The 12,040-nt window shown below is 40.2% G+C and overlaps 1 protein-coding gene and 1 pseudogene across 1 annotated transcript; one reads left to right on the top strand and one right to left on the bottom strand.

Annotated features, from left to right (window-relative positions):
* Positions 1–715: 715 nt before the first annotated feature.
* On the bottom strand, positions 716–1,482 carry LOC110288883 (uncharacterized protein C9orf85 homolog pseudogene; annotated as a pseudogene).
* A 552-nt stretch (positions 1,483–2,034) lies between these two features.
* On the top strand, positions 2,035–6,907 carry LOC110295876 (vomeronasal type-1 receptor 52-like). The gene is made up of 3 exons (XM_085839620.1): positions 2,035–2,129; positions 4,281–4,374; positions 4,652–6,907. Exons 2-3 carry the CDS (start codon positions 4,322–4,324, stop codon positions 5,610–5,612), a joined length of 1,014 nt encoding a protein of 337 aa, XP_085695746.1. The 5' UTR covers positions 2,035–2,129; positions 4,281–4,321; the 3' UTR covers positions 5,613–6,907.
* Positions 6,908–12,040: the final 5,133 nt, after the last annotated feature.

The following is a 12,040-nucleotide window of genomic DNA, read 5'->3' as shown; positions in this document are numbered from 1 at the left end:
ATTCTTTCTAAGAGAGTGACAGATTATTTCCCATGACAGTAGACTGCCTATTAGTGTTTGTTCAAGGTTACTTTCCCCATTTATTTATTTCGTTTCAAATACATTTTTTAACACAGCTTCCCATTTATTTCAATGGCTCAGCAAATATACAGACACATATGTACATGCATATGTGTGTCATATATACATTCGTAGAGATTAAGACACACAGAAAACACAGTAAAACATTGAAATTGTGACTCTAGCTAGAGTATGGAAAAGCCCATCATACCACCTGGCCACTATTCTGTGGCTCTGGGGTTTTAAACCCAAGGACACAGACTTCAATAATCATGTGACGCTAACTTACACTGTTTACAGGTGAAAACACTGGCAATAAAGTGATAATTCCGGAGGATGGAATTCTGGGAAGGATAAGCTTTCGAGGGAGAACGTCACAGGAGCTTCTGATACTGCAAGTATCTCCACTCCAGTATGAAGGTTGGGTTTTCCTTACTAGATAGTAACTATACAGTCGACACATTTTTCTAAGTATATATTTCCAAACTAGGAAAAGGCTAAAAAAGTGGAATGAAGCATATAAAAACATTTTTGAAGGAAAATCATTACACATGATTGTACGTGTGTGTAGTGTGTGTAAAAATAAGTTGTTTTGCTTTGTGCGATGTAACAGGGCTTTTGCTAACGAGCCACATACCCGAGGTCAGGTTAAAGACGTACGCTGAGCTAGTCATCTTAGTTTTCCATGAGATAGTGCTGATATAATCACCAACTCTCAACACTGAATAATTTGACATAATGTTTTTCTAAACAATTTCTATAGGTTTTATACAACATGCCATGGTGTGCCCACACATATTCTGTATATACAGCTTAAGTGTTACTGTGAAAACCTTTAAGATTCTGTTACTCAAATGTTATAAATAACCGATGTTGCTCATGAGCCTCTTCTGACTCCCTCTGCAATTGACTCGGTGCTGTCAGGCCTGAGTGTCTCCATCCTCGCCATCCGAGTCAGACTCAGCGTCTAAGTCCTCATCACTGTCTTCCTTCCGTCTGCAGCGTCTTCTATGGCTAGAACCTTCATTTTCAGTGTTTTCTGGAGCTTCTGGTTCTTTATTTAACGGAATAATGATCTCTTCTTTCTTTCCACATTTGGCACAAACTTCAAGTTCACAGGCACATGGTCTACACATTATGTGGTAAGAGTCCTTCACTGTCTTTTGTAAACATTTAACACATTTCTTAGGCTTTTACAGTGGCTTATATTTGCTGTATTTTACACGCCATTCAAGAACTTCTTTGCAGCATTGACATACTCCATCATGAAGTTTTGCATTAATTTTCTTGGTCTGAACACTCTTATCAAACTTGTCATTTTTGAAGGAGAACGTATTCTGGTGCTTCTGAGGCAGGGACCGAGTCACGTTGCCTTTCTGGGAACTCATCACCAAAATCTCAAGCACTGTAAGTCGGTGCAGCCTTTAAGTTACAGGAAAGAGTAAAGATGTTCCCGCCCCAGGTTGAGAGTATCTCAAATACATTTTTAATTAACTAAGAATGTCACTTTTCTCCTGTCTTCCTCCCTGAAATCATTCACATATGCCTCAGTCAGAATCACTGCTTTTCCTTATTATTTTTATTTACAAAATATGTATGTGTGTGTTTGCACAAATATATAAATGCATTTTTTGGTAGGAGTTTAATATGGTCCCAGGGATGACTACTTTGTATTAGATAAGCAATAATGGTGCTCATGCTTGGGAGTTTCTATTTCTTCCTCTCCCAAAAGAATCTATTAGCCTGCTGTTCTTTGTCTAGGGTAAGTACTGGTGAAAATTTCCCCCTTTAATATTAGCTTGTCTGTTAGTGTTGCCATTGTTTCAGTCTTGCTTTTGGCATCATTTCTAGGAGAAACTGTTTCATTCCTATCTATCTTGGATATCTGGCTCTTGCAATATTTCTGCTTCATCTTCCTAGATGTTCCCTGAGCCAAACCTGCAGGAGCTGTGATATAGACTTATCTATTGTTGCAGGTTCCCCCACAATTTACAGATCACTGTGTTGTGTGCAGTTGTGCTTTGGGTGATGGTCTCCATCTGCTGTCAAGGGGAGCTTCTGTGACAAGGGTGAGTAGCCTTACTCATCTAACCATCTATATCCTAGAATGTTCTTAGGAATTCTTCTGGACTTGCAAAGTGATGGTATTAAATTCTTTTCTAAGGTCATTTTCTTTATTGACCCTCAGAGTATGTTTCTAGAATCAGTTATAATTTTCCTCCTGTTGAGGAAATTGGGTTCTACATCCAATTAGACAGCTGTTGGTTATCTCTAAGGTTAAGTGCACATATGGCACTGTTATGGCTAGTTTGCCATGCTCCTCTTTGTTGTGGTTCAGAAGTGTTTCAGCCTGAGAGGACTACTGATTCTGTCCCTCCTTGGACAGCTTGTAGACATTTTTCTAGTACCATGGAAGGTAGACCACAGCAAGGAGGCTTTCAGGTTAGATTCAATCAAATAATCCATACCCTGTGTTATAACTGTTGCATCTCTTGTACCTATAAACTCTGAGAGGCAACCATGGCTCGATCAGCTGTCTATGCTGTTTTGAGAATGACTGGACTACCATGAGCATCTCTCAGAAGGAGGCTTCCTCTGCTTGCGCCAGGGTTTATTATTCTACAGTTCTTATGGGAGAATTGTCAGTCAAAGTGACACAGCCTTTTTTGCCAATTCAGTTTCAGAAATCACAGATTATTAGTGTCAGCCCTTAGTCTGCCATGCTATCCTTGATAGGAGCTGTCATCTCAGTGAGCTGTGATGATATGGTTACAGGAGACTGATTGTAAATGCACAGTGAACATGATCCTATGGCCCAGGAATACAAAATTATTTATCCTGGTAATCGTTTCTCTGTGTCTTAAATAACAAATAAAATATACCTTCCAATTTCATTCATATGAAAATGTTTGAATCTCCTTATGTATGGAGGGGTGCATGTGTGTGTGCATGTGAGTGTACCTGAGTGTAAATGTGGTGTAATTGAACCTTGTCCCATTTTCTTTATTTTCATATTTAGTTTTTGGATTCTTACCAAACTAAGTCTTCTAAAGAAGTTTGGTGAAGAGGTGTACATCAACCCACAACTTGTCTGGATCCTGACACACAGGTGCCAGATTTCAAAGCTTGTCCCACAAAAAAACAACTGCACATGACTGCAACGGACCTACCAGTGTTTACTCATGATTGCTTTTTTTCTCACTCCATATTCAGATAATGGGAAATTGTAGTGTCAAACATCAGCCCCTGCTCAGCTTGTTATAGATTGTTCCCAAGAGCACCATGGCTTGTGGTCCCTAGAACTCTGAGTAATCAGTTCACACACATGAATTTTCCACTCTCTGCTATAAACACAAATATCCAGCTACCTGAGGAAACAGTAGTTAGGTACGATCAATTCTTTTGTTTTTGTTCTACTCTTTGAGTTAAACTTTATTTCAATTTCTTTGACAATAGAAAATTTCTCAATCTTGTTTTGGTTTGTGTGGAAAAGTTCTGAATTGACTGTAACTATAGCTGTTACCTACTCACTGCTGGCTTGTTGAAAAAGAAACAACAGGTCTGTCCCTGCCAGTACCTGGTGACTAGGGTCTTCTCAATGAGGCTGGTTGGATTGATTTTTTTAGAGATCTTAATGGAACAGAGATATGGAGTTCCAAAGGAGGATTCAAATAATTAGCCTAAAGTGTTGTCAGAACTCTCAGGACATGGACAGTTCCACCATTCTACTCTTTATTAATTTTCATCGCCTCAGTTTCAACTGAACAGTTTTAAAAGTGCAGTGTTAATTTCCCCAAGGCAGAGCATCAGAAATGGTATGAGAATAAGACCAGTGACTGACATTTCCATGGAGATCATGAAGTCCAGAAAACACTTACACATTTGATGTGTATACCACATCTTCTTTCACACATAGAGTCTCTTTGACACTGGCACATGAGTGTCCACATGTTTTAGAGGATGTGATTCCAGCCTGGTCTCAGAGTACTTAGATGTGTGTGTGTGTGAAATCTGACTGTTGGTACAACCTGAAAAAGATGAATCCTGAGTTCACACTTAGCTAGCATTTTAGGTGGAATTATAATAAGAATATTTGGTCTGGTGATAAATGAAAAGGTAAAGAGAATGCTTAAATGAAATAACTCTTTGAGTTTTCTAATGCAGAGGCACTTTTTGCTCAGAAACATCTCATTCCATTTTGTGAAATCTTCTCCCTTCAGGTTCATAGACCTATTCAACATTTACATGTCTGACAACCAAGATGATACAAATCAAAACCACGTTTGGCATTGCCCAGTTAAATGGACATGAGAGGTAATAAGAAAGGAAATATTTTTATAATGTATGGAATTTTATTGAAGATCAAAACTTATACCTGATAAAGGTTCACAATTGAAAACTTAAGCTATCCAAAGTTGGGGAAGTTTAGAAAATATGTAAGTGTAGGGAAGGATTCTCAATGGTGTGAGAGAGCTGAAATTCTATTCCGTTGAGGATAAATTGGGATGCATCTGTACACATTTAGGTTAGTGTTCCTTTTCTGGATGTAGAAGGCAATATGTAACAAAGGAGTTTCTTGCTTTCTCTTTAGACAGCTACTACATGCTTCTACCCAGCATAACATGAATAAAGACAATACACTGTACTGTAGTGTTTACATCAGAAATGCCTTCTTCTCTGAGATAGGCATCGGAATCTCAGCCAACAGCTGCCTTCTTCTCTTCCACACCTTCATGTTCATTCATGGGCACAGGGCCAGACTCACAGACTTGCCCATTGGCTTTGTGGCCCTAATACACCTAGTAATGCTGCTACTTGCAGCATATATAACAGAAGACTTTTTTATGTCTTCAGGAGGATGGGACCTGATCACATGTAAACTCGTCATTTTCTCGCACAGGTTTTTCAGGAGCCTCTCGGTTTGTGCCACTTGCCTGTTGAGTGTCTTCCAGGCCATCATCCTCTGCCCTCAAAGCTCTCACTTCGCAAAGTTCAAACAGAATTCCCCACATCAGCTCTCATATTTCTTTATTTTTCTGAGTATCTTCTCTACATCTATCAGCAGCCAAATTTTAATAGCAGCTATTGCCACACGAAATGTCACCTCTGTTAATCTTATATATATCACAAATTCTTGTTCTTTTCTACCCTTGAGTTCATCAATTCAACACACCTTTTCCACACTGTTGGCTTTCAGGAATGTCTTCGTTATTGGTCTCATGGGCCTCTCAACATGCTACATGGCAACTCTCTTGTGCAGGCATAAGACTCGGTCCCAGCGCCTTCAGAACTCAAAACTTTCTCCCAAAGCAACTCCAGAGCAACGAGCCCTCAGGACCATTCTAATGCTTATGAGCTTCTTTCTGCTGATGTCAACTTTTGACAGTATCATCTCCTACTCAAGAACTATATTAAAGGAAAATCCACTGCCCTATTGTGTTCAGATTCTTGTCGCTCACAGCTATGCTGCTGTCAGTCCTCTTCTGGTTCTCAGTAATGAAAAACGTATAACTAACCTAGTGATATCCATGTATGAGAAGGTAGTACTTTGATTTTCTGTGAGGGTAAGTTGTCTCACAATGAACCAACATTTGGCACCAGAGTTATGAGTATTGGCAAAATGTGCATGGTTTGAGGTTTAGTGAAAATATGGACTTGTGTCTTTTCTATTTAACTCATGCACTTTTCTATAACTGTAGATATGAAAGATATATATTTTTAAAAAGAAATCAAACCACACACTCTGAATGATTGCTAATATTTTCCCTTAACTCTCTTCTGAGAAAATCTGAAAGGTGATCAGGCTTGTCACAGACTGAATTAATTACACTTCTCTAAATCTGTGCTGGTAGCTGGGCGGTGGTGTCACACGCCTTTTATCCCAGTACTTGGGAGGCAGAGACAGGCAGATTTCTGAGTTCCAGGCCAGCCTGGTTTACAATGTGAGTTCCAGGACAACCAAGATTATACAGAGAAACAACCAAAAAAAAGTTAAATCAGTGGTGGTTAAAGACAGTATCTTAACTGCCCATTTATGTATTAGTTAAAATTAGGTAAACACTTAGAATATATGACAGGATACTAAAACACACACATGTGTGCCCATACACATATTAATTTTATTCAATACTCAAAATCTTGGAGACTCTGGAACATGAACTAATACTAATGAGCTCTGAATCTTCTCTATAAGGTGCAATTACTATCACATAGGAGCAGATATTATATGAATCTACATACAGAAGGTAGAACTCACAGGAACCAACATGAATGAAACCCAGCACTGTGTTCTAGGAGTTCAAGAAATTGACACTGTGCAAATTTTTCTTATGTAGTTGGAATTTCAATTCAGGAATGGAGCGCTGTAGACATGTGCACACTGATTGGACAATAATGTGAATGTCCTCTCCAACAGCACTGTATGTCTGTGATATTCTGAATGGGGAATGTGTGTCTCACATGTATTTTCTCATGATTCAAATTTATTCAGCTACTTTATTTAGCCTTGCATCAGAAAATGATTAAATATGTAAAGATTCTAAAAGTACCAAAATGCTATTTCTCAACCATTTAAAAGCTTATGATAAATTTATCCAATGCAATGGGTTGATCATCATTCCTGATGCTCTATCTCTTATCCTCTGTTTTCCCCTGAAGGATACAAGCTCTTCAGTTAATCAGCTGTCTTAGGGAGGAGAACCTTGCAAGGGTTTCACATCTGTTGTAGTAATACAGTTCTGACCTTCTTTTTTTTTTTTTTTTTTTTTTGGTTTTTTTCAAGACAGGGTTTCTCTGTATAGGTTTCAAGACAGGTTTCTCTGGCTATCCTGGAACTCACTTTGTAGACCAGGCTGGCCTCGAACTCAGAAATCTGCCTGCCTCTGCCTCCCAAGTGCTGGGATTAAAGGTGTGTGCCACCATGCCCGGCTCAGTTCTGACCTACTTAATGAGGTGTTTTAAATGCAGTTCAAACTCCAAGTGAAAGTTAATAAAATTAACTAGAATATTACCTAGCATGAAAGCAACTAATCTTAATCAAAGTGTGGGATATTCTTTTGTATTGTAAAACAATCAAAGATAAACATGCCTAGTGTTGTATTTTTCATCAATACTTAGTATTATATGTACTTAATATCTCAGAAGAACAATTTTGTGAAATGTTATGAACTAATACCACCTACATCCTATCACCTAGTGTAGCCTCCCCCAGCCTTGAGCAGTCTTGCTCAGACCTGTTCTGCAGCTGACAGCTAGCCCGCCTAGGATAGAGTCTTCAGACCTAGATAGGTCTATTGTTCTGCCACCTCTGCAGTTTTCTCCAAGATGCTGCTACCACTGAGAGTCTGAACCTGTCTTCCTGAGGCAATCCTGAATAAGCAAGAGCCTGGCAATGAGAGCCTGGCATGGTGGGGGATAGGCCTGCCCCTTTATAAGCTCTGACTCTTAAGTAAACTTAGGGCCTTGATCGGCATCTTTGTCTTGTTCTCAATATTTCACTTGCCATCTCTTTCCATATATCTCCAGATTCCCTTTCAGGAAACTGGTTCATGTAGTTTCAGGCAGCTACAACCTAGAAATGTTTTTAATTGGTCAATATGGTCATTTAACTTGTACAGTTGTCATTTCTTACTCCTTTTAAAAATTGTTCCACTTTCTCCACATCTTCACCAGCATCTGCTGTCACCTGAATTTTTGATCTTAGCCATTCTGACTGGTGTGAAGTGGAATCTCAGTGTTATTTTGATTTGCATTTCCTTGATGATTAAGGATGCTGAACATTTTTTCAGATGCTTCTCTGCCATTCGGTATTCCTCACGTAAGAATTCTTTGTTTAGCGATGAGCCCCATTTTTAATGAGGTTATTTGATTTTCTGGAGTCCACCTTCTTGTTATATATATATATATATATATATATTGGATATTAGTCCCCTATCTGATTTAGGATTGGTAAAGATCCTTTCCCAATCTGTTGGTGGCCTTTTTGTCTTATTGATGGTGTCTTTTGCCTTACATAAGCTTTGCAATTTTATGAGGTCCCATTTGTAGATTCTAGATCTTACAGCACAAGCCATTGCTCTGTTCTATTCAGGAATTTTCCCCCTGTGCCCATATCTTTGAGGCTTTTCCCCACTTTCTCCTCTATAAGTTTCAGTGTCTCTGGTTTTATGTGGAGTTCCTTGATCCACTTATATTTGACCTTAGTACAAGGAGATAGGAATGGATCAATTTGCATTCTTCTACAGGATAACCACCAATTGTGCCAGCAACAGTCTGGCAGTTCCTCAGAAAATTGGACATAGTACTACCGGAGGATCCCGCAATACCTCTCCTGGGCATATATCCAGAAGATGTTCCAACTGGTAAGAAGGACACATGCTCCACTATGTTTGTAGCAGCCTTATTTATAATAGCCAGAAGCTACAAAGAACCCAGATGTCCCTCAACAGAGGAATGGATACAGAAAATGTGGCACATTTACACAATGGAGTACTGCTCAGCTATTAGAAAGAATGAATTTATGAAATTCCTAGGCAAATGGATGGACCTGGATAGTATCATCCTAAGTGAGGTAACCCAATCACTAAAGAACTCACATGATTTGTACTCACTGAGAAGTGGATATTAGCCCAGAAACTTAGAATACACAAGATACAAGATACAATTTGCAAAACACATGAAACTCAAGAAGAATGAAGAACAAAGTGTGGTCACTTTGCCCCTTCATAGAATTGGGAACAAAACACCCATGGAAGGAGTTACAGAGACAAAGTTTGGAGCTGATACAAAAGGATGAACCATCTAGAGACTGCCGCACCCAGGGCTCAATCCCATAAACAGCCTCCAAACACAGACACCATTGCATATGTCAGCAAGATTTTGCTAAAAGGGCCCTGATATAGCTGTCTCTTGTGAGGCTTTGCCAGTACCTGGCAAACACAGAAGTGGATGCTCACAGTCAGCTATTGGATGGAACACAGTTCCTCCAATGGAGGAGCTAGAGAAAATACCCAAGGAGCTAAAGAGGTCTACAACCCTATAGGTGAAACAACAATATGAACTAACCAGTACCCCAGTACCCCAGAGCTGCATATGTAACAGAAGATGGCCTAGTTGGCCATCATTTGTAAGAGAGACCCCTTGGTCTTGCAAACTTTATATGCCTCAGTACAGGGGAACCCCAAGGCCAAGAAGTGGGAGTGGGTGGGTAGGAGAGTGGGGGGGGAGGGTATGGGGGACTTTTGGGATAGCATTTGAAATGTAATTGAAGAAAATACCTAATTAAAAAAATTGTAATTGATGCTTTGTGAATTTCACACCATGTTCCATTTTATATTTCCTCTATCCTTGCAACCTCACCCACCCCAAGTAAATAAATAAGAAAAATACAGAGTTGTATGATCACAGCCTACCATTGGACTGAGTACAGGGTCCCCAGTGAAGGAGCTAGGGAAAGGTCATAAGGACCTGAAGGGGTTTGCAGCCCCATCAGGAGAAGAACAATATGGACTAACCAGTACCCCCAGAGCCCTAGGGACTAAACTGAAAAAGTATAACGTAAAAACAAAATTCTAGGCCATTAGGCCCAAGCTTGAGAATGTGACTTTTGTGACTCAATGCTCCAAGGCATGCTAATCATAAAACAGATAGCGACATTCCTCCACCCACCCACTTCCTGGGTTCAGGGAGTGTTTGTTCAAAAAGTACCACCCTGACCATTCATGGAACTCACTATGCAAATGGGCTATTGTTAGAGGCTCAAAATCTGTCTTGAGAAATAATCTCACAATTATCAGGTATTTTTCCTTGTAACTTGTGACTTCCTTGTGACTCTTAAGTGGTATTTTTGGTATTTTCCAACAACACCCTCCCCACCCCCTTGAGTTGTGGTTTCTTCCTTTAAATACCCCCTCACCCAGCTACTCAGGGCACCACAGTCCTCTACCCCTGAGTGGTGTATGACTGTGGTCCTGAGAGTGCTCTTGAAATAAAAGTCCTCTTACAGTTTACAGCAAGACCGTTTCTCGTGAGTGATTTGGGGTGTTGCCTCTCCTGAGTCAGAACGTGGGGGGGGGGGGTCCTCACATTGTGGGTCTTTCATTTGGTGCTTTGGCCAGAAATCAAGACCACCCCTCACACCCAAGAACCAACTTGGAGGTATGGGGATCCCCTCTGGAATGTGTGTCTCTGTTCTGAGTGTCTGTTTTCTGAAATGAATGTGTGCTTGTTGTGTTGGTTTGTTTGTCTGTGTCTCATCCTTTGTTTCTGAAGCATGGCGCAGTCTGAGTTTGGATCCGCCTGAGTTTAAATACTGATCAGCCTGAGTTTTGGATTCTGATCCATCTGTGTTTATGCTGATCAGCCTGAGTTTGGATCTGCCTGAGTTTGGTTTCTCTGATTTTGGTCATTCTGGTGAAAGCAGACGATGATGTAGACAATGATGTTTTCTGAACTGCAGGCTTTGTATTTGCAGCTCTCCTCTTGGGCTGTAAGGACCAGAGGACTGTGATTGGCAGACATGCTAGGGATACCACAGGCTGCCACCCTGGGGGATGCTCTGGGAAGTGGGGAGAACCAGGGATTCCTGGTAGTCTCCAGAGATTGGTCAGAGGGACCGAGTTCTGTTGATGAAGCTTCCCCCTCCGAAATCATCTAATTCTTTTTCTTGCTTGTGGAGGACAAGAAAGGGTTGCATGTGTCTGGATCTGTTGGTTTCTGTTTTGTGTGTTTTTGTGTATGTGTTTAGAGCTATGTGAAAATCTAGAGAAGCAAAGGTAATTCTCATACGTGCTTTATACCCTGACTAGAGATAGTTTACACAGAAAGGGAAGAAGGGAAGACAAGGGATTTGAGAAAAGCAGTACTCTCCACCTATCTGGGGATAATTTGGTGAAAGAGAAAAAGAAAAAATAGACAGTATTAATTGGTCTTTAGAGCCCTGCACCTGTAGTTAGAAGTCTAGTGTGTCTGGAGAAGCCCTGCTAGAAGCTGATTGTAAACGCTGCTTTTAAAGGGACCAACAGCTTCTCAAGTTCTATGGTAAGGTAACTGATGGCTGTTTTTCCTACAAATATTGCTGTGCTTGTGATTAATGAGTTCATTGGGTAACAAGGTGCTCCTCTCTTGAAATTACAGCTATAAAAATTAAGAATTTTGTTTTGTTTAAATAAGCAAATGTATGCAGCCATTTCATTTTTGTTTCTGAATAGTTTTAAAGGTATAAATATGTTTTATATGTCTTTGTTATAGATTATTGTCTCATAAGTTATTGGGTATGATTAAAAATTTGTAACATTGGTAACAGAAAGTTGGCTTAAAACTGGTAACTTTGGGTTGGAGTGATTCAGAACATGTGGCATAAACCAACCCATGGAAACAGGTATCTGAAGCTATACCTGAATTGGGTAATATTCTATGTAATTCTTATCCTAGAAACCAGACTTATAAAAGATAGGATTTAGGGCAGTGTCTTTTTGAGGTATTGATGGCTGCACCTTCTTGCGTTTGTGTGCAGGAACAGGCAGCCAAACTTTGTAGCAAGTAATGTTTTTGGTGTTGATTTTTAAAGAGAATGGATTGTTTACACTGTTAAAATTGGGTTTTGCATCCCAAAATTGTGTTTGTGCTCTGATATTACAAGAAAAATTGAAAGTGAAGGCTTCTCCCGAATTGGAGCCACCAGCTAATCCATCAGGTCCTCCAAAATCTACCCCCAGATTGAGAAGCCTCCTGAGTGGCCTAGTCCACTACCTTCCCCTTATCCACAGCCTCAACCCCCACTGCTGGGAAACCCTGAACCCCTCAGGGCAATGGGAGGCAGACCCGCTGTGGGTACACGGTACAGCAAAGCACAGAGTCCAGATGGACTCTGGTGGACCCGCCTAAACTTCAACCCCTTCAGTACTGGCCATTTTCCTCTGCTGATCTTTAGAACTGGAAAACTAACCACCCCTCTTTCTCAGAGTATCCCCAATGCCTCACA

The sequence above is a fragment of the Mus caroli genome, unplaced genomic scaffold (genome assembly GCF_978045245.1).
Source record: "Mus caroli unplaced genomic scaffold, Mus_caroli_1 scaffold_7, whole genome shotgun sequence".
Taxonomy (NCBI): Eukaryota; Metazoa; Chordata; class Mammalia; order Rodentia; family Muridae; genus Mus; species Mus caroli.
The sequence above is the reverse complement of the archived record's forward strand: the minus strand, read 5'-3'. Positions and strand labels throughout refer to the sequence as shown.

What these genes read in the sequence shown, in the direction of transcription:
- LOC110295876 (XM_085839620.1), top strand. Translation starts at nt 4,322, where the DNA reads ATGATACAAATCAAAACCACGTTTGGCATTGCCCAGTTAAATGGACAT. An exon ending in CAGTTAAATGGACATGAGAG is followed by an intron (nt 4,375 to 4,651) that starts GTAATAAGAAAG and finishes CTTTCTCTTTAG; the next exon opens with ACAGCTACTACATGCTTCTA.